General features: G+C 37.0%; 1 protein-coding gene across 3 annotated transcripts in view; it reads left to right on the top strand.

Annotated features, from left to right (window-relative positions):
- Positions 1-26434, top strand: part of UBAP2 (ubiquitin associated protein 2) — a 115691-nt gene that overhangs the window by 25872 nt on the left and 63385 nt on the right. For 2 of the 3 annotated variants that reach the window (XM_068973928.1, XM_068973927.1), the window contains exons 2-4: positions 5479-5618; positions 22382-22459; positions 24710-24820. In XM_068973928.1, coding sequence (XP_068830029.1) covers positions 5520-5618; positions 22382-22459; positions 24710-24820 — 288 coding nt within the window. In that variant the 5' untranslated portion in view covers positions 5479-5519. Of the gene's footprint in view, positions 1-5478; positions 5619-20538; positions 20561-22381; positions 22460-24709; positions 24821-26434 lie in introns of those variants that run through there. The other variant, XM_068973929.1, reaches the window with a different exon arrangement.

The raw sequence follows: 26434 nt of genomic DNA, 5'->3' as shown, positions 1-26434 counted from the left end.
ACAGGTGGAGTGGGTTGTTCCTGGATGGGTTTTGACGGGAGAGGGAGCGAAGATGAGATGTAATTCTCTTGACATTTCAGGCAGAAATTTCTGTGGATATGCCTTTTTCTGAGGGGAGGGGCCATAGTTTTTATCAGTTTGTCTAAGTGCTTAATGACCCAAAAGATTGAGTCACCATATTATATTAGAGTGAAACACATGTTTAATGACAGACATGAAAGTGTTATTTTTACCTTTAATGAGGTTGTGAATCTGGCATCTGAGATTGTAATAAACTGGAGAGAGAACATTCTTTAGGAAGGGATGTTTTCAAATATGTATTGAAGCTTAAAGTATATGAGAAAGGCACCAGAGTTAGCAGCTCTTCACCTAGTGACATCATGTATGACTTAAGTCGACTCTTGTTTAAAATTCAAGTTCTTTTTATTTTGTGGGATGTTTCAGCAAAGGATCTATTCACCTTAACTCACTTCTGCTTTAATTACTGAGTTGAGGTGTGACATTCTAATTACTTTCATGGTAACGTGGATCATCAGTATCATTTTTTAATTCTTTTTTATGACTTCTTTCGGCTTCCTCTCCTATTCGTAGTGGTTAAAACCTTTGCCATTTTCTTTTGTTTCTCTACCCCCCACTCATCTAGTATGTATTCTCTGCAGGTGTTTTGTCTCTTTTACTAAAAAAGTAAAGATGGATAAAACCAACTCTGTTGATTGTCTTTCCTAATCTTCACATCTTCTTCCTAATCTTCGAATCTTTGAACCTTCTTCCTAATCTTCGAATCTTTGAATCTTCCTAATCTTCGAATCTGTTGCACCTGCCCTTTTATTCATTCTGTTGGCCTGCGGAGAGGGCACCCTCTTCTTGTCCAAGGGAGTCTTTTCCCTTTATTGCTGTTTCAGTTTAATGCCTCTCAGTTACCTCCTCTTTCGCTTATAGATAGGCCTCTTTTATTCAGTTAATATGTATTTGGAAGAATAAAAGTGACAGGATGGATGTAATCACTGTCCTCATGGTGCTTACAGTGTATTAGGATTGCTCAGTGTACCTCATCCTTACAAAATTCTACTTTGTTCTGTATCTCCTTCTGGTTACTACTTCTTGCAAGTATGATTAGTTTACTGTCCCTCTCCCTCGTTCATCTTGGCTTTTTCCACTCCAGGGTTTCTAAGCTCTGTTGGCAGTGGTCACTAGTGACCTCCTAGTTGCAGAGTTCCAGTGGACCTTTGATTCACGCAGCGATTTTTAAAATTCTTGAAAATATTAAAGGGTTTACTTTATTGTAAATGTTCATGTTGTTTGCTATTTTTCTGAGTGTATATGACTGTCAGGAAAAGTTAGGGAGATGGTGCTAAGGTGGGCTGCAAATTACGGTGTCTCTAGCCACAGGTCTTGTTTGTTGGAGACTACAACAGTGTCTACAGTTGGGTGTTGTGTAGCTTGTTTACATAAATAAGAGTTCTGTCACCTCCATCCTTGATGTTGGGCTACTGTTTTGCTAGTATAGGTTATGAAGGCAAGAGTTACTCACTGGTTTGATTTGTATGCTCTGTACCCTAGGAAATAAGCAATCGGACCTCACTGTGTTGCATCTCATTGGTCTGTAGAACCTTTTCAAGTTTTATTTCTGATTCTTAAAATGGGGATTATGCTAAATTCTGTAGTGTTGAGGATTACAGTGAGTAATTTAAATAAAATATTTAGCTTGTTGTTCAGCATGTAATAACTTTAAATAAAAAGTTGCTGTCACTATATAAACGTTACAGTTGAGCCATATTACCTTTTATGGGGAACAGTAATTGGTTTTTTCCCCCTCACTGTTGTTTATGTTTCTGTGTACCCACCACTGATTATACTTTACCGTATATACAAATTCACTTCTTAAGATGGTCAAAAACATTTTCTTGGAGGCATCTCTTTGGTATCCCTCTATATTCCTGCTCTGATTCGATCTGATTGCTCTGTAGGCCTCCTGTAGTCAAGATGTCATCTTGATAATTTTTCACTGTCATCTGAGGGAGCCACCTCTCCTGTCTCCTGTGTTAGACCTCCTTCTTATCCCCTAGTTTTTGGCAATCACTGATCTACTTTCTCTAATTTTGTCTTTTCTAAAATGTCATAAAAATGGAATCATACAGTATGCAGCTTTTTAAATCTGGCTGCTTTCATTTAGTATAATGTGTTTGAGATTCATTCATGTTCAACAGTTGGTTCCTTTTTATTGCTAATTAATAGCTGTATGGATATGCTACACATACTCACTCTTTGAAGTACATTTGGCATATTTCCAATTTGGGGGACGGTGAATAAAGGTACTGTGACTTTTCAGATTATTTTTGAGAAAAGTGGCCTGTGGCCATCCCGAGTTACAAGGGAGGCTGAAAAATTGAATATTTAGCTTTTCACCCTCTTTGCAAGAGGACTGCGAGAGAAAAAATATGTTGTAAAGGGATTTCGGTAGGTAATTCATGGTGTCAGTTGCAAATGGCCTTTTCTTAGAATGCTGTTTCAGAGGTTTTGTTTGTTCCAGGAGCTTCCTGAGTATGAGGTCCACAACCTGTTTCTGTCTTCACATTGATTGGAATCTTTGCTGAGTATAGGATTCTAGATTGGAAATTGTGCTCTTAAGGCATTGTTGCACTGTTTTTTAAATTGGGGTAAAGTATACAGAATTTACCATTTTAACCATTTTTTAAGTGTACATTTTGTACACTTTATGTTAAGTACATTCACATGGTATTGTGGCCATCCATCTTCACAACTTTTTACGTTTCTTCCTCAACAAAAATTCCATACCCATTAAACAGTAGCTCCCCATTTCCCGAAGCTCCCAACCTCTGGTAACTATTATTCAACTTTGCCTATGAATTGGACTACTCCATGTAACTCATATAAGTAGAGCCATAGGATATTTGTCCTTTTGTGGCTGACTAATTTTGCTTAGCATAATGTCCTCAAGGTTCATTCATGTTTGTTGCATGTGTCAGAAATTCCTCCCTTTTTAAGGCCGAATAATATTCCATTTTATGTTTATATTCCTTGTGTACTTAATATTTTATCTGTAGTTAGAAACCTGGGTTGCTTCCACTTCTGAGCTGTTGTTAGCTGTTTTTAGCTATGGACATGGGTGTATGAATATCTCTTTGAGACCCTGCTTTTAATTTCTTTGGTTTATACTCAGAAGTGGAATTAGTGAATGGGATGGTTTTATAGGAACATGATACTGTTTTCCATAGCGGCTGCACCATTTTATATTCTTAACAGTAGTATTCAGGATTCTAATTTTTCTGTATCTCCTCTAAAACTTATATTCTGTTTAAATATATTTTTTTTTCATAGTAGCCATGCTGTTCAGTGTGAAGTGGTGTTTTGTTGTTGTAATTGTGTTTTGATGGCATATTGAATTATGTGCCTGGCACTTGCTATTGAGTAAGTGTTGAGTAAATAAAGGAAAATTACAGTTGTTTTTGTCTCACTGGAAGATTTGTCATTTATAAGTGGTTTTTGCCTTAAGGTATAGCTTGTCCTAGACATCACATTTTGAATTGGATTATTGGCAGTAAAGTCTCCGCTGGACATAATATTGCCTTTGGGTTCAGATACCAACTGCAAATGGAAATAGGCAGTTAAAACTACATATGTTAATAGTAGTAACTATATACACTTGTCCCTTGGCATCTTGCACAGGGTTGGTTCTAGGACCTCCCTCAGATAGCAGAATTTTGTGCATGCTTGTCTCCCTTACAGAAATCGCATAATTGGGACTTCTCTGGTGGTCTAGTGTTTGACTGTATGCTTTCACTGCAGAGGACGTGGGTTTGATCCCTGGTCAGGGAACTAAGATCCCCCATGCCAAAAAAAACAAAAAAAAGGTAAATAATATTTCTTGACTATAACCTACACGCATCCTGCTGTATACTTTAAGTCATCTCTGGATTACTTATAATACCTAGTACAATGTAAATGCTATGTAAATAGTTGCCATAGTGTGGCAAACTTGAAGTTTTGCTTTTTGGATCTTCCTGAAAAAAATGTTTTTCTAATATTTTCTATTTGTGGTTGGTTGACTCTCTGGATGCAGAGGGCTAACTTTATAGTGGTAAACTAATTGCTGGTTAAAACTGAGATATTTTATATTTTTGTTTAGAATTGCTATAATCACCATTGAGAATAGTGTTTGCTGTGGCTTTGTTGTATATGGCCTTTACTATGTTGAGGTATGTTCCTTCTGCGTCTACTTTCTAGGGAGCTTTTATCTTAAACAAATGTTGCATTTTGTAAAAAGCTTTCTCTGAATCTATGGAGATGATCATATAGCTTTTATCTTTCAATTTGGTAATATGGTGTATCACATTGATTTGTTATGTTGAAGAATCCTTGCATCCCTGGGATAAAGCCCACTTGATCATGATGTGTGACCTTTTTAATGTATTGTATTCTGTTTGCTAGAATTTTGTTGAGGATTTTTGCATCTATGTTTATCAGTGATACTGTCCTGTAATTTTCTTTTTTGTGGCATCTTTGTCTGGGTTTTAGTATCAGAGTGATGGTGGCTTCATAGAATGAGTTTGGGAGTTTTCCTCCTGCAATTCTCTGGAAGAATTTGAGCAGGATAGGTGTTAGCTGTTCTCTAAACTTTTGATAGAATTCGCCTGTGAAGCCATTGGCCCTGGGCTTTTGTTTGTTGGAAGACTTTTGATTACAGTTTTGATTTCCATGCTTGTGATTGGTTTATTCATATTTTCTATTTCTTCCTGGTTCAGTTTTGAAAGATTATATTATTCTAAGAATTTGTCTAATGAGATGAACCTGGAGCCTATTACATAGAGTGAAGTAAGTCAGAAAGAAAAACATATATGTATATTAATGCATATATATGGAATCTAGAAAGGTGATACTGGTGCTCCCATTTGCAGGGCAGCAGTGGAGATGCAGACATAGAGAATGGACTTACAGATATGGAGGTGAGGGAGGGGAGGAGAGAAAGGAGACGATGGGGTGAATGGAAAGGGTGGCATAGAAACATATACACTATCATATGTAAAATAGATAGCCAGTAGGAATTTGCTGTATGACTCAGGGAACTCAAACCAGTATTTTATAACAACCTAGAAGGGTGAGATTGGATAGGAGGTGGGAGGGAGTTTCAAGAGGGAGGGCACATATGTATACCTATGGTTGATTCATGTTGATATATGGCAGAAACCAACACAATACTGTAAATCAATTATCACCCAATTAAAAATTAATTTTAAAAATTGCTATAATCATAAACCATAGACATTTAGACTGCCTTACTTAGTAAAATTGGCTTAAAAGCTACCAGGGGAATCTAAAATCCTTAGTGGGTAGTTTCTTGAGGATTTCCTTTCTAGAGAATCTTTGTTTTATCTCATATTTCTTCCATATCCCTGAATTTTATCCTTGCTGTTTTTTTGTAATATGGAAGTTTTGCTTACCATGTCTGATTTCTTGCAGATTTTCTATTTTGTGCATACGTTATTTTGTATATACTGTATATGATGACTTCGGTGAGCAGTGACCGGTCCAGAGGCGCTCGGGAAAAACCACAGATTTCAGCAACACAGGCAACACAACTACAGAAACAAGTGGTACAGGTAAGTTTTTGTGGAACCCTTGTTTTCTTTGTTTAAAATTATACAAATTAAGGGGCATATATGCGTTAATGTTCTCCTTTGTAGGAAACCCAGGATTTTGAAACTTGTTTTTAAAAAGATAGTTTAGGGATATCTCTGGTGGTCCAGGGGTTAAGAATCCACTGCCAAAGCAGGCAGCACAGGTTCAATCCCTGGTCTGGGAAGGTTCTACGAGCCATGGAGCAACTAACCCTGTATGCCACAAGCACTAAAGCCCACACACCTTAGAGGCTCCACAAGAAGAGAGATCACCACAGTGAAAAGCCTGCCCACCACAACTAGGCAGTAGCCCCCACTTGCCACAACTAGAGAAAACCTTTACACAACAACCAAGATGGAGTGCAGCCAAAAATAAAGTAGTTTTTTTTTTTTAAAGAAAAAGATATATTGAATTTTTTAAACAAGTAAATAGTCTATAATAGGAAAGAGGAAGTACAGATTCAGGTAAACTTGTTCCTTAACTGTTTAATTCTGAACTTTTTCCTGCTACTTATTAGCATCTAGGTCATCTCCTTTTTGTCATTAATCCAGGTGTGTCCCTGGAATGTAATATGAAAATCTCAAGTGGAAAACACTGTGGAAAACAATACTCTGAAGTAGAGAGAAATATGAATTACAAGAGATTTTTAAAATGCTGTCTTTTCTGGGACTTCCCGGGGGGTTTAGGAGTTGGGACTCCATGCTTCCACTGCACAGGCATGAGTATGATACCTGGTTGGGGAGCTGAGATCCCTCATGATGTGCGATGTGGCAAAAAAAAAAAAGTGAGTTGTTGGGAATGGAAACTATCTCCATCTCCCACCCAAATAAAATTTTTGGAAAGCCGTCCATTGAGCTTTGAGAAGGATTTCTAGACCCTTAGATTTTTGATTTCCAGAGAATCAAAGTCTACAGAATGGAGGAAGGAGGACTGCCAAGTATTGTCTCTACTAGCTTTTCCATTGGCCCTTTAGGGGTGGCTGATTTTATAGAAGAAAAAAGCTGCCCACTGAACTGTGAGAAGGATTCCTAGACACTTAGATTTCTGACTTTCCTTGTAAGATTTCTGACTTTCCTTGTAAAAAAAGTTTGGTTAGAATTTCTCAAAACAGTAAAATCCTTAACCCTATTCTGGAAAGTGTTTCTTAAGGGAACAACCTGAAATTGGGGGTAGAATGTGTGTCCCTCATTCCAGAAGATACTTCCTGCCCAATCTAAATGTCTAATGGTAGAGGTGTCCTGAGACACCCTATCGAGGCAGCAGGGTGTAAGACCATGAGCTCTTTTGAATCTGAGTAAACCTGGGTTTGGGACCTAAGTTTGCCACTTTACCATTGAGATGTTATTACTTAAGTCTCTTTGAACCTCAGTGTAAAAGAAAAATTGCTTGGAGAGTTAGAGAAACATTTTGAGAGTAGTACATATAATTTCTGAATATCCTTCTTCTAGATTCACCCCAGATTTTAACATTTTTGCCATGTTTGCTAATTTATCCTGTTCTCTCTCCTTCTACAAAGGAGAAACTACACACAACTTTTCCTTCAAACTTTTTGAGAATAAATTGCAGATATGGTGCATCTCTACCCCTAAATATTGCAGTATATAATTTTTAAAAAAGTGTAGTGAAGTCACTCAGTCTTGTCTGACTCTGCAACGCCATGGACTGTAGCCCACCAGGCTCCTCCATCCATGGAATTTTCCAGGCAAGAGTACTGGAGTGGGTTGCCATTTCCTTCTCCAGGAATCTTCCTGACCGAGGGATTGAACCCGGGTCTCCCGCGTTGCAGGCAGACACTACCATCTGAGCCACCAGGGAAGCAAGGATCTTATTTTATGTAGTCACAAAACAATTATCAAAAATCAAAAAATCAGCTCATCTAATGTAACCTGTACATTGTATTCATATTTCCCCAATTGTCCCAATAATGTCCTTTTTAGCTAATTAAGTCCTTGATTATACATTGTATTTAGGTGTCAGTTCTCTTTATTTAGTCTTTCTTTTTTGAAATATCATTTATTTATTTGGCTGCTGTGGGTCTTAGTTGTGGCACATAAGATCTAGTTCCCCAACCAGGGCGTAGACCCAGCCACCTGCATTGGGAGCACGGAGTCTTAGCCACTGGACCACTAGGGAAGTCCCTCTTTAGTCTCTTTTAATGTAGGACTTGCTCTGTTTCATGACACTGATGCATTTGAAGAATATATGCCATTTATTTTATAGAATATCTCCCAGTTTTAGTTTGTCTGATACTTTTTCATGATTAGAGGGAGTTTATGCATTTTTGGTAGAAGTACCACAGAAATGATGATCTGTACTTAATGCATCATATATGATGTATAGAACATAGGTTTGTCTTATACACTGGTAATTTTGTCACTTGATTATCTAGTATCATGTGAGGATGATGTTTTAAAACACTCTAGTTTTAAAAAATTAAAATGGAGTGTGATAATGTTAAACTTAAAAAGTTATTTTATGAGGAAAAATGGGCTTATTTGGGAGTAGTAGAGAATTGCAATTCAGAATAAGCAAGCCATTGCAGAAACCATAGGCAAGTCTCAGAAACAGAGGAACCTTATTTTATAGAGAAAAATGAGAAGTTGGGAGGGGTTGTTTTGAACAAAAGTCCATTAGAGAAAAGTGAGGTACAGGGTAGTAAGGGTTTCTCGTTAACTGAGTTGCTGAAATAGTTGATTTCTTGTAGGGATGCAATGTACGTCTTTTCCCACTGGGGCCTACCTGCAATGTTAGTTTTTCCTGTAATTGACCTCTAGTGGTACTGCCTGAGAGTTTCCCCTTCTGGTCTCCTGATTCCATTTTAGTGAATTTTCCCTTCATTAATTTCATAATATTTACTTTACAGCATGCTTGGAAGGAATTAGAAATTATTTAAGTTCTATTCAGGAAGTGGTAGCTTTTACTCTTATTGTATATTCTGCATATGTTATGAAGTGATTATAATAATATTTGAAATTTTAATGAAAAAGGCCTGGTTACTGAAAGAACCCAGTGTTTTGCTTATAACGCAACTGTTAAAATATTTAAGGAAAAAGAATAGTTCTTAATTGTTGTTCAGTCGCTAAGTCATGCCCGACTGTTTAGACCCCATGGACTGCAGCACACCAGGCCTCCTTGTCCCTCACTATCTCCCAGAGTTTGCGCAAGTTCATGTTCATTGAATTGGTGATGCCATCCAACCTTCTCATCCTCTGTTGCCCTCTTATCCTTTTGCCTTCAGTCTTTCCCAGTATCAGGGTCTTTTCCAATGAATCAGCTGTTTGCATTAGGTAGCCAAAGTATTGGAGCTTCAACATCAGTCCTTCCAATGAATATTCAGGGTTGATTTCCTTTAGGATTGACTGGTTTTATCTTGCTGTCCAAGGGATTCTCAAGAGTCTTCTCCAGTACCACAGTTTGAAAGTGTTAATTCTTTGGTGCTCAGCCTTCTTTATGGTCCAGCTCTCACATCTGTACATGACTACTGGAAAGACCATAGCTTTGAATATACAGACCTTGTTGGCAAAGTGATATTTTTGCTTTACACTGTCTAGGTTAGTCATAGCTTTCCTTCCAAGAAACAAACATCTTCTAAGTAATTAATTATAACTAACAATACTTATCTTTAGATGGTGGGCATAAGGGTGATTTAGAAAACAAAATCTGACTTCATTGTATTTTCCAAATCTACTAGGTGACAGATCCAGCCCAAAACTTTTGGCTGCACTAGAAAAGCTATGAACACATTGTTCATTGTGAAAGTAGCTTTAGCTCATTATGAGCCAAGTGAATGGAAGAGAGATCCAGAGGAAGAGAGTTAGTAATGCTGTTTTTCTTGGCAAGACTTTTATTTTTCCACTCAACAGTTGTATGGTGGATGTCACTAATGTTTGTTGTAGGGCAGGGTGTGTAACCTTGTTAACTTACCCCTTGATTCTGCTTTTTTTTCCTCTGATTTCAGAAGCTGAACAGATCTCTGTCACATTCTAGAGCTCAGCCTGGCAACTTTCCTATCATACTCTTAATTTGGTGCTTTGGTTATTGCATATTTAAAGTAATTTTCTCTTGACTAGGGTAGTGAGCAAAGGAAAAGAATATTTAAGGTTCTGATTTAAAATGCTTTATATTTCATCAATATGCTAGTGTTGCAATACTGGACTCCTGTTAAGTGCATCAGCTGTGTTGTGTCTAGATGGTCTATAATCGTAGGAATAAAATGATGATACCACTGAAGAGAAATACAAAGAATATTTCAGTCATAGTATTTAAGCTGAAAAAGCTGAGTCGGAATAAATTAGTGATTAGTATTTACCTTACATATGGTACTGAAGAATGATTTTATGGGTAGAAATGTGTGGATGGAAAAACATCAAAATGAAAATAAGGAAATATATAGAAGCCCTAGACTATTGCCTGCAGCAAAATGCTGTTGGCAGTAACTTTTCTGCTATAGTCTTCAGTGAAAGTTCGTCAACTTGAGTGTTTTTATTACTAATATTTTATAAGATATTTTAATAGAGTTAGAGGAGTGTTCTTTGTTTCTGTAACTTGTGTATATTTAGGAAGCACAGACAATTCTTAAGCAATTTTTAAGTTTAAATATTGCTGCCTTTAGAGGTATTATTGTGGCTATTTCCCTCCCCCCTGCCCTATTACTTTTAATTGATCCCGCATCCCTTTTTAGAAAGATGTTATAGCCAGAGTCCCTGTCCTTGGTGTATCATATACTCTGTAAAATTGTTGTATGCCGTATTTTCTCTGTGAAATGTCTTGAACTAGGCATATTCCGCTAATAAACATCATACAGTGAGTGAATTTTTCCAACTGGTCTATGGTTCACTTTCTTGGATATTTTCCCCCAGTTATTGTGTGTGTGTGTGTGTGTGTGTGTGTATTTAATTGAAGTCTAGTTGATTTACAACATTGTTAGTTTCAAGTGTACAGCAGAGTGACTCAGTTATATGTATATATTTCAGATTATTTACCATTACAGTTATTAAAAGATACTGAATACAGATCCCTGTGTTATTTAGTAATTCCTTGTACCTTAACTGTATTTTGTATAGTAGTTTGTATCATTAATCCCATACTCCTAATCTATCTCACCTCCACGTCCTTTCCGCCTTTTGACTGTCAGTTTTGTTTTCTACGTCTGTGGGTCTTGTTTCTGTTTTGTATATAGGTTCATTGGTATTATTTATTAGATTTCATAGATAAGTGATATCGAGTAGTACTTGTCTTTCTCTGTCTGATTTTATTTATATTTTTAATTTTAGCTCCTGTTTAACATCTGTTTTTCCCCCTTCTTTTCCTTGGTCCTTTATTTTTTACCTTCTTCCCGGCCTTCTTTTCTGGTCTGCTGAAATTCCCCCCTTAATATTTTATTATGAAAATGTTCAGATATAAAGAGAAGGTGAAAGACTTGTACAGCGAACATCCACAAGTTCACAGTTACCTTTAAAAAATTGTTTATGTATTTATTTGTCTACCCTGGGTCTTCGTCGGTGTTCATGGGCTTTTTCTAGTTAGAGCGAGCTGGGAGCTACTCTCTAGTTGTGGTGTGCAGGCTCCTCATTGTGGTGGCTTCTCGTTGCAGAGCACAGGCTCTGGGGAACGCAGGCTCCATAGTTGTGGTGCGTGGGTTTAGTTGCCTTGCAACATGTGGGAATCTTCCTGGATCAGGAATCAAACCGGTGTTCCCTGCATTGGCAGGTGGATTCCTAACCACACACCACCAGGACAGCCCCCTCACAATTACCTTTTTGCTCTATTTGTTTTTATCACATTAGACTAGCTATCCATCATGCTATCTTATTTTTTTATGCATTTCAAATACATCTATATGATATACCCCTGGACACTCTTGCTTATATGTCATTAACTAGAGCTTAATATTTGTCTAGGTTTCTCTTTTTTTTAGGTGAAATTTACATACAGGTGCATTTTAATGTATCAGATCACTTAAATATATTAAAAAAATTTTTTTTTTGTATACATTTTGAGTAACCCAGTCTCCTATCAAGATACGGAACATCACCTTCATCCCAGAAAGTTGTGCTCATTTTATTTTCTTGGTATAGACACCTGCTTTAGGGTCCTGGTGATTTTACGTACTATTGACTGCTTTCCACTTTGCCCCCCATTCTCATTTCTCTCATTCTGTGTGCCTCTTTTCATTGGATTCTCACAAGTTTCTTATGACGAATGTAGGCAGAGTTCTCCCAGATCTTGCACTTGTTGCGGTCACTTTTCTCAATCTGCAAGTATAAAGTGATAAAAGAAACATCTCCTTTTACATCCCTTCCTTCTCTTGGCCGCACTACCCTGGACTCTCATGACTGCTTTCTTAAAGACTGTTCAAATAGCTTCTTCCCTAGTTGGGAGGCAGCATGATTGTTAACACTGGATACCCCACACCTCTGGTAGTTAGGAGGCCTGTGCCAGTAACACTTAGCATAAAGCATGAGTAAATTACATAGGGGTGCAGTATGCAGTTGAACTGGATTACTACCTCTGAGATCTTCCTAGCCATAAAACAGAAGCTGTTCTTTGTGATTTAATAATTTTTATTATAGGAACTTTTGGATCTTATAGGAAGATAATTCTTCATTGATGAACAGTTTCATGATGGTTATTTACCAAATTACTGTTGGCCCTATACTGTATAATACTTGTACTATGTTTTTCAAGTTTGGGCGTTTTCCTGAGAGAGAGAGATTGAGTGAGTGAGTGTGTGTGTATGTGTGTGTTGGCATTTTAGCCATAAGAATTTAGTTCATGAATATATTCTACTTTCCTCACTTAATTGTTGAAAGACTTTGTTTAGACTCTCCAGCACAAATGGCTGGAACAAACATCCTTATTTTGTTCTTGATGTTAGGAGGAAAGCTTTCAGTTGTCCTTCACCAGTAAGTAGATTGTTAAAGTTGTTAGTTTAAGTTAAAGTTGTTATTAAGTTGAGGAAGTTCCCTTCTATTTCTAATTTGTTGGAGTTTGTTTATCCTAAAGGAGTTCAGTTCAGTCGCTCAGTTGTGTCCAGCTCTTTGCGACCCCGTGAACTGCAGCACGCCAGGCCTCCCAGTCCATCACCAACTGCCAGAGCCTACCCAAACTTGTGTCCATTGAGTTGGTAATGCCGTTCAGCCATCTCATCTTCTGTCATCGCCTTCTCCTCCTGCCCTCAATCTTTCCCAGCATCAGGATCTTTTCAAATGAGTCTGCTCTTCACATGAGGTGGCCAAAGTATTGAAGTTTCAGCTTCAACATCAGTGCTTCCAATGAACACCCAGGACTGATCTCCTTTAGGGTGGACTGGTTGGATGTCCTTGCAGTCTAAGGGATTCTCAAGAGTCTTCTCAAACACCACAGTTCAAAAGCATCAATTCCTTGGTGCTCAGCTTTCTTTATAATCCAACTCTCACATCCATACGTGACTACTGGAAAAACCAAAGCTTTGACTAGATGGACCTTTGTTGGCAAAGTAATGTCTCTGCTTTTTAATGTGCTGTCTAGGTTGGTCATAACTTTCCTTCCAAGGAGTGAGTGTCTTTTAATTTCATAGCTGAAGTATCTGCAGTGATCTTTGGAGCCCATAAAAATAAAGTCAGCCACTGTTTCCCCATCTACTTGCCATGAAGTGATAGGACCTGTTGCGATGATGTTAGTTTTCTGAATGTTGAGCTTTAAGCCTGAAGGGGTACTGGATCTTATTAAATTGTTTTTCTGTGTCTACTGAAATAATCATGTTTTGTCTGTTATTCTCTTAATATGATATATTATGTTAAGATGTTAAACAACCTTGCATTCTTGAGATAAACTTAACTTGGTCATAGTATATATTCTTTTTTTGTGTGTTGCTGGTATGCTAGGGTTTGCTGGGATTTTGTGGGGGGAATATTTTTATGTAGTTGTGTTTTCTTGTGATGTCTTTGCTTTTGGTATCAGGGTAATACTGGCCTTATAGAATGCATTAGGATGGTTCCCTTCTCTATGTTTTGGAAAAGTTTGTGAAAAATTGATGATTGGTGTTCTTTCATTGTTTGATAGGATTTACCAGTGAAGTCATCTGGGCCTGAGTTTCTCTGTGGGAGCTTCTTTTTGACTAATTCAATCACTGTTACAGATTTTCAGTCTTTCTTGAGTCAGTTTCAGGAGTTTGCATCTTTTTAGGAATTTGCCTTTTAGACAGAATTGTTGACTTCTGTCTAGGTTATTCAGCTAGATGGCATAAACTTGTACATGGTTATTTTCTTACAATCCTTTTAATTCTTCTGAAGTTTGTAGTGATGTTTCTCATTTCATTCCTAATTTTAATAACTTGAGACTTATGTCTTTTTTCTTGGTTGTTTTAGCTAAGAGGCTTATAATTTTAAGATTTGGAAAAAAAAAGTTGGAAAATGATAGAGGTCTCTACAGCATTTATCCAGTTTCCCTTAATCCTAGCATTTTATATTAAATATTGGCAAAGTTTTTCCAGAAAGGGCCAGATGACAAATACTTTCTGGCCTGCAGGCCACACACAGTCTCTGTTGCATGTTCTTTCTTTGTTTTTGTTGTATTACAACATTTTTAAATGCTAAAAACCTTTCTTAGCTGGCACACCATACAAAATCAGATCTTAGACTGTAGTTTACTGACTTCTGTCCTATGTAATTATTTGTCAAGAGGAAGATAACATTGGCACAATATTATTAAATAAATACAGACTTTATTTGGACTTCTCTAGTTTTTCCACTAAGGTCTCTTTTCTGTTCCAGGATCCGATCCAATTTGTTGTCATGTCTCCTTAGTCTCTTCCGATCTGCAGCAGTTTTTCATGACCACTTACACATTTGAAGAGTATATTGATATATTTTAAAAATAATTACTTGGTTACCTATCCTCCAAAAATGAATACTTAATATTAAAAATATTATGAACTTACAAGTTTTACCATTTAAAGGGTTTTAGTTATTCCTAGTTGTTTTTTTTTTCTTTAAAGTTGAAATTATCCCATCTTTAGCCAGGTCTCTTGAAATTGGATCCTGAGGACTTTTGGTCTTGTTTTTAGTGATCTTTGATAGTTTCTTCATAAGCTGGCATTATAAATTACTCCAGACTTCTCTTGTATAATTTCTGCTTCATACCTTGATCAGACATTGTGCTAGGGTATCCTGGCATCTTTTAGTGGGAAATGGCACTTAAGAGACCTCCATCTGGTAACGGATTTGGGTTTGTCATTGTTTATAGGTCTCTCCAGTGGACAGACTGTAAAGTAAAAATGCCTCATGAGTTAATAATGCTGATAGTTCAAATTCAGGACTACAGAATTTTCATTTTCATTTTTTATATTACATTTTCGTTATTTCTACACTGAGAATCCTAGTTTCTTCAGAACCCAGGGGTTGGCGTAATTAGAATATCCCCAAATTACTCATTTGCTTTATCTCACATTATGTGTATATACAGCCTTTAAAATAACAGTGCTAAAACTATTACCATATCTTCCCCATTTTTACACCATCTCTCCTGTGCCCAGTGCTATTTTTATTTATACACAGTTTTCAACTTAGGAAACTTGACCTTTTTCATTCCAGGGGCCTCCATAAACGTTACCTTGTTTTTATGTAATATCTTGGTCATTGGCATCAGGTTTCAACATACTGAATATAAATGTTTACATTCTTTGCTGGAGCACCAATGTGTGTATTAGTTCTGATTCTGTAAAAAAAAATTTTTTTTTGAATTTAGAATTTTCAGCTTTACCTTGAAATCAGTTGATAGAAGAAATGCCTAGTTGAATAGTTTCTTCAGATGTGAAATTTCAATGAAACTGCTTAGCTTATTTGCTTTAGCTCCTTCTGTAGCAGCTTTTAAACTAACAGCATTAATTTGCAGGATAATCACAGTTGTACATCTGAGTGCCTCAGTTTTTATTAGTATTGGTGAAAATTATTCAACAACCAACAGGCACTCTGTGTATAGACCTGGGAAGTAAGTGTCTCCAGTTCTTGAATACAACAGGGGTCTCATAGCCACACTTGTTTTGGCCATTTGCTGTCTCATAATGTGACTCATAATGTGGAACCATTGTCAGCTGCCATTCTATTGTTTCTTGACACAGCCAGCGTTTCTGGTTATCTTGAATAGTCACTCTGCTAGACTTTAGTAATTTGTCATCTGCTCTCTTTTATGAGGGTCACTACATGGTTTTTTGCTATGACAGCCTTATTAATAACCTTGAAAGCATATTTTACTTGATAGAGGTAGCCCTCAAGTGAAAAAAATGATGTGACTGGTAATACCAGCACAAAGGACAGATTGGTACACTCACTGTTCCAGGGTATAGCCTTTGGTATTCATGGCACCTGAATCAGCCGATAAACTCCATCTGGAACTTGTGGGAGTGCCCTTCTATCCCTCTTTAAATAGTATCCTATACCTACATGCCCTGTTCGTGTGCCAGTTATTTGTATACTGTACTTTCTCCATTTGAGACATCATTTAGTTTTACATCTACAATAGATATTGTGACTGTTAAGCATGTACTTAGGTCAGTATCTCTAGTCATTTAGATTATTTACCTGAAGCCAATGCTGTTGTTGATTCCCCAGGAAAGGCTCATGGGAATAATCATCCCAGTGTTCTGTGGTGCTGGTAATGAGTTATGCCCTTTGTATTTGACTTTAAAGTCATTTTTTTTTGGCTGTACATGTTTGGCTCTTACTTCCTCTACTTGAATATCTTAAAATGTTTATCTTGTTTTTGCATTAAAGCATTGCACTTGACAAGTTTATTGATAACTCTGATTTCTTTCCCTTAGAAGTCTTGTTATTTCTGCCTACATACACATGGATATTTTTGTTTTAAAGTCCAGCTATTTTACTAAAAAATATCCTAGTGTGGATTGTTATGCATTGATGTTCTTAAGTATGGTGTTTTTGTTCAAAATTTTAAATATTATTCTATTTGCTTTCCAGACATTTTTCCTGAATTTTAGTTTTAAATCTTTGTACTGTTCCCTTTCTGTCCTTGTCATCTTCAGAGACTTGTATTCTCCACAGATTGAGGTTGGGTTGTCTTTTGCCTACATTCAACATTTGACACTTTCTTTTCTCCCATTCCTTTATTAAATTTCATTTTTACTTTTAAGTATTTTTCCTCTTTTGCCTTTTATTTCTCTTATAGCATTAATTGTTAAGTTTATTTTTGTGTTCTTTTCAGTTTAGTTTTCACTTTCATTTCTAAGTTAGAAAAATGTAGACATAAAATGTTATTCTTTTATGTTTTTATCTTTTTCTTCATGCTCAGTCTTTTAGTGCATATTGAAACAGAAGATAGCAGTTTTACTTTTTTCCCTAGGCACCTTTTTTTGGTGTACTGTCATTGGTTATGGGGGGTATTACCTTGCTTATTCTTTTTCTCTTATACTAACTTTGTATTGGGTTTGACCTTTAGTTTTAGATTGCTCATTTTTATGTGAACTGAGTCTTGAACTTTTACATGGCAACATGGTTCAGAGTGGCTTTTCTCATTTCAGTGTTTCCTCTTTACCTATGTAATTATGTTGGCTTGCTTTCTGAGATTTCCTGGCTTTGTTCTGTTCCCCCAGTGTGGACTTTTTTTGGAATTTTCTGTATATGTGGCCCAATTTTGATTCTACTTCCAGTATTTTCTCTTGATGGGAACTTTAGCTGGTCAGTTCAGTTCAGTTCGGTTGCTCAGTCTTGTCCGACTCTTTGAGACCTCATGAACTGCAGCACGTCAGGCCTCCCTGTCCATCACCAACTCCTGGAGCCTACCCAAACTCATGTCCATTGAGTTGGTGATAACCATCCAACCATCTCATCCTCTGTCGTCCCCTTCTTCTCCTGCCCTCAATCTTTCCCAGCATCAGGGTCTTTTCAAATGAGTCAGCTGTTCGCATCAAGTGGCCAAAGTATTAGTGTTTCAGCTTCAACATCAATCCTTCCAATGAACACCCAGGACTGATCTCCTTTAGGATGGACTGGTTGGATGTCCTTGCAGTCCAAGGGATTCTCAAGAGTCTTCTCAAACACCACAGTTCAAAAGCATCAATTCCTTGGTGCTCAGCTTTCTTTATAATCCAACTCTCACATCCATACATGACTACTGGAAAAACCATAGGTTTGACTAGATGGACCTTTGTTGGCAAAGTAATGTCTCTGCTTTTTAATGTGTTGTCTAGGTTGGTCGTAAGTTTCCTTCCAAGGAGTATAAGCGTCTTTTAATTTCATGGCTGCTGGTCAGTTTCAGTAGTTTATGATGGTATTCCTCCTGCCTATTTCAACCTTTCTGCAATCCTGTAACTTAGTTTGCTATTGGAGTTGTCAAAAACCCTTTAGGTACGAGATGCTGTTCACAAATTGCCCAACCTTACTTTCAAGTAAATGCCACTTGGCTACATGGGGTTTCCTGTTCTTCGACTAGTCAGACACCCCAGTGCTGGCCTCTGTCACAGTTAAGTCCACACAGGTGTTGTAACTGTTATTTTTTTGTTGTCGTGTTTGTATTTTGAGGTTTGTAAGAGATACCTTGACACCTAGTTTTATGTTGTTGTTGTCCCTGGGATTTTAAAAAATATATATATTTATTTATTTATTTGGGTGTACTGGGGCTTAGTTGAGACACAAGGGATCTTTTAGTTGTGGCATACAAATTATTAGTTGTGGCATTTGAGATCTAGGTCCCTGACCAGGGATCGAGCCTGGGTGCCCTGCATTGAGAGCACAGAGTCTTAGCCACTGGACTACCAGAGAAGTCCTGTCCCTGGAATTTTAGTTTTGCCATAAAGTTAGAACTAAGATGTTTCTTTGTGCCAACACACTTTCACTATCAAATTTCATAAATTTATCATTGCTGCAGTGTTCTCTACAGTTAATGTTGCAGTTTTGTCAATGTGGAACTTTCATTTGTTCCAATATAGTCATTTACTCCAATAATGTCTTTTATATCATGTTTCTTTCCAGTACAAAATCATTATATCCTATTTGCTTGACAAGCTTTTTTAGTCTTCGTTAATTTGGAACCGTTCTCAGCCTTTCTTGGTCTTCTGAAATAATAGCAATTTTGAAGGAATACCAGTTAATATAAAAAATGTTTAGTTTGAATTTGTTTGATGTTTCCTTATGATTAGATTCAGGTTATAGATGTCTATTTGGAATGCTGTTTAACTGACATGGAGTATTTCTGAGTCCCACGTGTAACATCACATGATGTTTCTGCCTCACTGAGGATGTTAATTTTGATCACTGTCAAGGTTTTGCCCATTTCCCTTACTGTTATGATGTCTTGGCCAACAACTAAAAAATAGTCTTTGTGGAGACACTTTGAGACCCTGTGTAAATAACCTCTTCCTCATTGAACTTTCCCCTTTAGAATGAGCATTCATTGATGATTCTTATTTGAATTAATTTTTCCTGTGGTGGTTGCAAAATGAAGATGTTTCAGCTCTCCTACGCTCTTCTCTCATAGTCTTTTTTATCATCAGTATATTAGTAAGTTTATTTTTTAAAAGATTACTGTTACTAATGATCTACAAAGTAAAATGAAACCAAATAGAGACCATCTTTATTTTCAATTGGTTAAATTTGCATTTTTTAAAAACTGAATTTTGAGAAAGCAGACCCTTTTACACTGTTAATTATAAATTTTTGCAGCCTTTGTGAGGAGCATTTTTGAGCAGATGTATGAAACTTCTTTTAATGTTTTTCTAGACACTTCTTTGACCCATCTTTGTATGTATTCTAAGAAAGCTATCCTGGATATATATATATATAAGATTAAGTGTAATAATGACTCCTGTAGTGTTTAGATTGTAATGAAAGTTTATAGAGTAAAATGCAAGACCTATCTAGTAGATTTTTATGCAGCCAATAAATATAATACAGGTGTTTACAATCGATAATGTGACCCTACAAAGTAGTAATGGTTAGTATTTTGCTTTTGATATCAGAGAAAATTATGTAAGTGCCAAGTAAGTAGTTTTTGGTATTAGGTAGTTACATTATGAGTCACTGTGATTTTCTTGTGGGCTGTGTGTAAGTTTTGTTATTTAAGGAAATTTATGTTAAGCAATGAGCATTCATATGCTTGGATTGGAGCAAGGCTGAGTGAATATGAGTGAGGCACGATTTTTAGACTTGAAGTTCAGAGAGTAGGAGGGATTGGTATTAGGGAAAATGGACAGAAATTAATCATGTGGGATTTTAGCACCAAGAGCCCCAATGGTTTACTTTTTTTTTTTTAATGTATTTTTAATTTTATTATTTATTTTTATAGAAGTATAGTTGATTTATCGTGTGTTAATTGCTGCTCTACAGCAAAATGATTCATGTATATATATAGTATATATATTCTTTTTTTATCCCAGTGGATTTTTAAAAATTGTTTATTTTTATTTTTGACTGCACTGGGTCTTTGTTGCTGTGCTCAGGCTTTTCTCTAGTTGTAGCGAGTGGGGGCTACTCTCTGGTTGTGGGGTGTGGGCTTCTTGTTGCAGAAGCTTCTCTTGCTGAGCATGGGTTCTAGCTGCACGTCACATGGGCTCAGTAGTTGTGGCTTGAGGGCTCTAGGGTGGAGGCTCAGTGTTTGTGGTGCATGGGCTTAGTTGCTCTGTGGCATGTGAGATCTTCCCATACCAAGGATTGAACCTGTGTCCCCTGCATTGTGAGGTAGATTCTTAACCATTGGACCACCAGGGAAGCCTGTCCCAGTGGTTTACTTTGACTCATAAGTGGTTGCCACTTCCCAAAACTCAGATATATAATGTGGAAGTGCCATCTTTCCAGAACTCATTTTTCCCTTTGGTTTTCCCTTTTACCTCATTCACTTATTTCATACCTTGGTTCTTCAGGCTGCAGCTGTGGGACTTCTCATTTGAGGGTGTATGTAAAGAAGCCTCTTACGTATACTGATGAGGATTGAGGTAAAGTTGGCCATATGTGTAGACAGTGTTTCTGTAATGTAAACATCTTTCTGTAATATACTAGCACTTCAGCTGAGATCACAGCAGCCATAGGTTGGGATCAAAGGATTGGTCATTTGGTTGGAGGGAACTGGCCAAAGCTATCTGGAGCTTGAATAATCAGCCACACACATGAACTGGAAAGGTCTTATGAAAAGTGTTTTTACATTGTAAGAAATACTAACAACCTCCTCACCGCCACCATCAAGATTATTATGAATCTATATTAAAAGCAGGCCTCCCTGGTGGCTCAGAGGTTAAAGCATCTGCCTGCAATGTGGAGAAATCCCATGGACAGAGGAACCTAGTGGGCTACAGTCCATGGGGTTACAAAGAGTCAGACACGACTGAGTGACTTCACTTTTCTTTTCATATTAAAAGCAAAGATGAAAAGCTGTTTATTATTAGCATTTAGTGAATCCCCCACCCCAAGCTCATTCATTAATTTATGTGATTTAACTTTAAAAATGTTTATGTTAGGAGTTAGTATAGATTTTAGCTAGCAGTAGTAACTTTACTTAAACAAAATTACTTCAAAAGAGTTTATTATTTATTTTGTCTGTGCTGGGTCTTCGTTGCTGCATGGGCTTTTTCCTAGCTGTGGGGGCTACTCTCCAGTTGAGAATCCCGGGCTCTAGCATCTGTGGACTCGGTCGTCGTGGCTTCCAGGCTCTAGAGCACAGGCTCAGTAGTTGTGGTTGCCCTGCTGCATGTGGAATCTTCCTGGACCAGGAATCAGACTTGTATCTCCTGTATTGGCAGGCAGATTCTTCACAACTGAGCCTCCAAGGAAGCCCTGAAGTAATTTTAGATTTATTAGAATGTTGCCGAGAGACCAGAGATTTCCTGTGTATCCCTCATCTGGTTTTATTGTCACAATTATGGTACCTTTGGGTATGTTGCTGTTACCTTTTCAGATTTTCTTTCAAGTTTTTAAAAAAATCTTTTAATTTTTGTTTATTTATTTATTTTTGTTGTGTCATGAAGCTTGTGGGATCTTAGTTTCTTGACCAGGAATTGAACCCATGCCCTCAGTAGTAAAGTGCAGTTTTGACTATTGGACTGTCAGGGAATTCCCAAGAATTACCTTTTTTTTTTATGCCTTTCTAAATTTTTAATTGGCAGAAATACTACAAAAGTAAACCTCAAAAATTCAGTAACTTGGTCTTTTTTTTTTTTAGAAAAATGGTTTTGAGTGAAAAAAGCAGCTGGAAAAGAATTTTCTCTGTAGCTGTCACTAATTTTAGTGTTTGAAAGTTGGTTCTTTTAAAATTCTGTTAAATGAAAATCGTTAAAAAAAACTGTGGCTAAAAATGTAACTTAAAAGTTTTCCTTTAGGTAAGTACAGCCTTCTCTTCAGAACTGGTCTTTTTTGAGTTGATAGGAAAGCTCTTTTGCTTTTTGACCGCAAGGCTGGGTCTAAGCCTGTATTCTGGAAGTTTGCACTGTTCCTGTTCTTCCACTTTCTGTTATGCTGTAACTTCATCTCCTCAAGGGAAAGAAAATTCAAAAAAGAAAATTTAAATGAGTCACATGGCTAATGAAAATGAACAGGACTTCATTTAGGTCATTTGGCCAAAGGAATGGGACCTTTATGCTATTTAATTGGGTACTTATTTACTTTATGGGAACACATTATATACACTTAAGAGGTCTAAATGAAGAGTCCTTTTGTTTTTTTAGTTAATCAGTATTTTTGTAACCATAGTGATTGAGAGCTTTTTATCTCTTTGCACCAGGTTTTGGCATTAAATCTTTTAACAGTTGTATTTGATTTTACAGGCAACAGCTGAACAGATGCGTCTTGCTCAAGTGATCTTTGATAAAAATGATTCAGAATTTGAAGCTAAAGTTAAACAGGTATGTTTCTGGCAAAGGATACTGTTATTTTTGTAATCTATTTTACTGTGCTTTAAAAGGTAATTTCACCAGAGATTCTTATTTTAAATTACATTTTTTGCTTAGTTGCAAATAATTGGATTTTTGAACTGGTGATTAAATACCTGTATTGGTGGCTAGAATGAAGCAATTTTAGCAGTAGAGGGCATTTGTGAAAGCAGGCTGACATTGTATATACTTGTGCATAGGTAGTATATTTAGTATTTGACAAATTCTCAGAAAATTTTGTTTGATGTTAAGGAAGCGCTGAATTGCCTTTTCACATATTGTGATGATTCTAAACATAGATTGGAAAAGTTATTAAATTTTAGGGTGATGTCTTTGTTTAGAATTTTGGTGAGATAATATAATTTCATGCTATTCTTTTTTGATAAGAGTTTCTTTCCATTCAAGATTCTAGAAACCAAGCTATAACCCTTACCTTACCTTGGTAGACGTCTCCCAGTAATTCCTTGTAATGAAAGTCCCTTGGTGAACCTTTTAGCACTTTACTGTGGTAAACTCTGTTCTTACCTAAGTTGCTGTCATCAGACTTAGTGATATTTTTGGAAAGCCATAGAAAGGATTTCTTAAAAAGTCATAGAACTCATTCACTGGAGTGAGGTTTATGAATTATTTGAGACATACTTCTACATATTTATCTGAAGAGTATGGCAGACACACAAACAAGAGCACTGGTACACTTCAGAGCTTTAAGTTTTAATGATGGTTCTCTCTTTTACTAATCCAGTCACTGGGGGAATTTCGACAGTAACTGTACATCTTAATAACTGCATGTGATGGGTGTTGGGCCACTACAGATTCTTGATAAAAATCTAACCTCGATAGTAGACATCCAAATACTGAAGCACTGGAAAGCTATAGAGTGTATACAGTCTTGCTGGGTAACACAGGAAGGAAATCAGATGGAATAGGGTGGTGTAAAGAGCTGTATTTATGAGATCAGGAGACCTGCCTTTTTGATAGGCTAATTGTTTTATGACCACAGAGAAATCATTTCAGATGTTGGGGTCAAAGTATTTTGAAATGCAGCTGATCTTGGTGCATATTGAAATAGTTAAATGTAGTTAAACAGATATTTAGATCATATATTTGCTCACTAATAATTGAGAAACCTATATTGTGCTTAATCTGTGGTTGTTCCTTGTGTTGAACATATTAAATAGCTTAATATTTCTTGTAGGGAGCCCACCAAGGAGATTTCTTTAATTTCAAACAGTAGTACCCTGTTGAGGCCACTTGAGAAAATAGTATGTCCACGAGTGAGTTTTGTGATAGCTGCCAAATTGTAATTGTGAGACCTTAGAGTGTTATAGGGCTTCTCTGGTGGCCAGGTAGTAAAGAATCCACCTGCAATGCAGGAGACCTGGGTTCGATCCCTGGGTTGGGAAGATCCCCTGGAGAAGGGCATGGCAACACACTCCAGTAATCTTGCCTGGAGAATTCCATGGACAGAGGAGCCTGGCAGACTCAGTCCAGGGGGTTGCGAAGAGTCAGATACGACTGAGTGACTTTCACTAAAGTGTTATAGATTATTTTGTATGTGGAATGTTCTAAACCAAGCAGTAATAGCCCAGGTAGGGAATGTCGTCAGAGACTGCTAGACTGTTGTACAATGCAAGCAGTTAGACTGGATGTTTGGCAGTTGTGGCCATATACTCATTCTTGGTCTTTGGGAGGGCTTCTCTGGTGGCTTAGACTGTAAAGATTCTGCCTGCAGTGTGGGAAACCCAGGTTTGATCCCTGGGTCAGGAAGATCCCCTGGAGAAGGAAACAGCAACCCACTGCAGTATTTTTTGAAATATATATAGTCCCACTTAATATTTGAGCAGTTTAGAAACTTGGGAATCCCAGGCCTGTGAACTAGTTTGAGCAGTCATAAAACTAATCCTGAATGTTCTGAGAATGTTGGTATGTATGTATGTATGTATGTATGTATGTATGTATATGCTGCTGATTAAGAATCTGATGCTTGGTCAGCTTGGAGGAAGGTTGATTTTGTAGCTTGACTTTGCCAGTTTTGGTGAAAAGACATGGAGTCACCAAAAAAGCAGGTAAACCTGATCTTAGATTGTACACGCAGAGTCTGGAAGAGGCCATCTTCATATGGAAGGATTGCATAATCTTTGTCTTTATATAGTAGAATCTTAAAATTAATATCAAGTGCCAATTTTTTGGATCCCCCTAATTATTTTCTTATAATTTCAACAGCTTATGGAGGTGACAGGAAAAAATCAGGATGAATGCATAGTGGCTCTCCATGACTGTAATGGAGATGTCAACAAAGCTATCAACGTATTGCTGGAGGGAAATTCAGACACTGTAAGTATTATTAATTGATTTGTGTTGCTGAACATTGTCTCCATTTTCATATTGCATTTCAGCTTTATCTCTTACTTGGTAGAGGTAGAGGGGATTATGGGTGCCATTCCATATATATTTTAGAACCAGAAAGAACACTAACGAGAAATGTCTGTTTTGTTATATACGTATGGTTTCTTCATGACATTGTAGAATCTGAAGACTCTAAAGAGAACTTGGTCATCTAGTCCAGCGTTACACAGGTGCCAAAATTCTCTGGGCCTGTGGACATTTCACTACCTGAAAAACTTAACTGGCTCCACTGCTCATGTTCCTTCATCTCAATCATCACTGCTCGCTACTCCTTATATCTCTAGGTTAACAGAAAATCAGGATTTGGTGTTATATCTATTTGCTTATGTGTCAGACACATTTTCATGACAGTCTGACAGCTATATAAAATAAGAAAAAAAATTTTTTTAAGCTTTGTAAAGTTTGAGGAATGCACATGGCACACGAAAGCTCCTCCCTTTGTAGTTGAGAAAGGGTGCTGCTAAAGCCATACCAGAGGCAGGTGTCACTTCTGGTCTTTTGATTTCTAAATAGAAATTACACAATATTTCATTTGTATTTTTTCATTGAGGAAATAAGTTTCAGAGCAGATGAAAATAGTTATTCACCTAAATGGGATATAAAGATGAGCACATCAAAAAGTGCCTTCCTTATCATTGTTTAGGTTTAATTGGGTTCTCATTTTTACAGATAGACTTTGTTAGGCATAGGTTGTATTAAAATGAACTATTGTGGCAAGCTCAAAACTGAAATGAGTATCTTTTTATTTAATAAGAAAGCAAGTGGAAAGAAATTTATAATTATAAACATCAGATAATTGGGAAAATACTTCATTATTTGAGTATAGCAGTATCTGTGGCTAAAATTCTGTGCAAGATAACACTGGTCCAACATGATAAAACTATCAAATATGTCAGTTTGTCAGGAAAATGCATGCTGTTAAGTGAGGAAATCAAATTTTGAAGAGTTCTTGTTTGCTGACACTTAGGCATGTATTTGCTGGATTTTATAACATATGGGGAGTGTTCAGCCCATTGCTAATGAATGCAGTGTAGAATGGGTCTCACTTATTTTTTAAAATGAACTGAAGGACTGAATTGGCCTTATTTTTTTCAAAAGAAGCACTAAATAAATGAAATATTTCCAGATTGTTAATTGAGGGGCCTGTTTTCTTTTATATGGTAGAGATAGGCCTGGATGCTGTTTTCTCTTGCCTTTCCTTTAGCTCCCACAGATTCATCATTCATTTTCTGTGGTGGCTGGGTTAATCTTTTAAGTCTTAAATGAACATCCAGTTCTATCTCAATAAAGAGTTTCAACTTTCCTTTTCTCATTTGGAGCTGAACTCAAAGGAGGTGCTTCTGGGCTGAAAGTTAGAAGAGTCTCTTTGATTACCTCTAGAACCTAGAAATCACACAGTTGGGGGGTAGATCTGCCATGTTGTTTTCTAAAAGATTGGAAACTTGCAAATTAGGGCCTGAACACAGACACAAAAGACCTTTGCCTGTTTGGAGGTGAGAGGGCTATAGGGCAAATGGAGAGGCAGAGGGAAAGTCCTTTTGA

Source organism: Capricornis sumatraensis, chromosome 6 (genome assembly GCF_032405125.1).
Source record: "Capricornis sumatraensis isolate serow.1 chromosome 6, serow.2, whole genome shotgun sequence".
Taxonomy (NCBI): Eukaryota; Metazoa; Chordata; class Mammalia; order Artiodactyla; family Bovidae; genus Capricornis; species Capricornis sumatraensis.
Note: the sequence above shows the minus strand (reverse complement) of the source record. Positions and strands in the feature narration are given on the sequence as shown.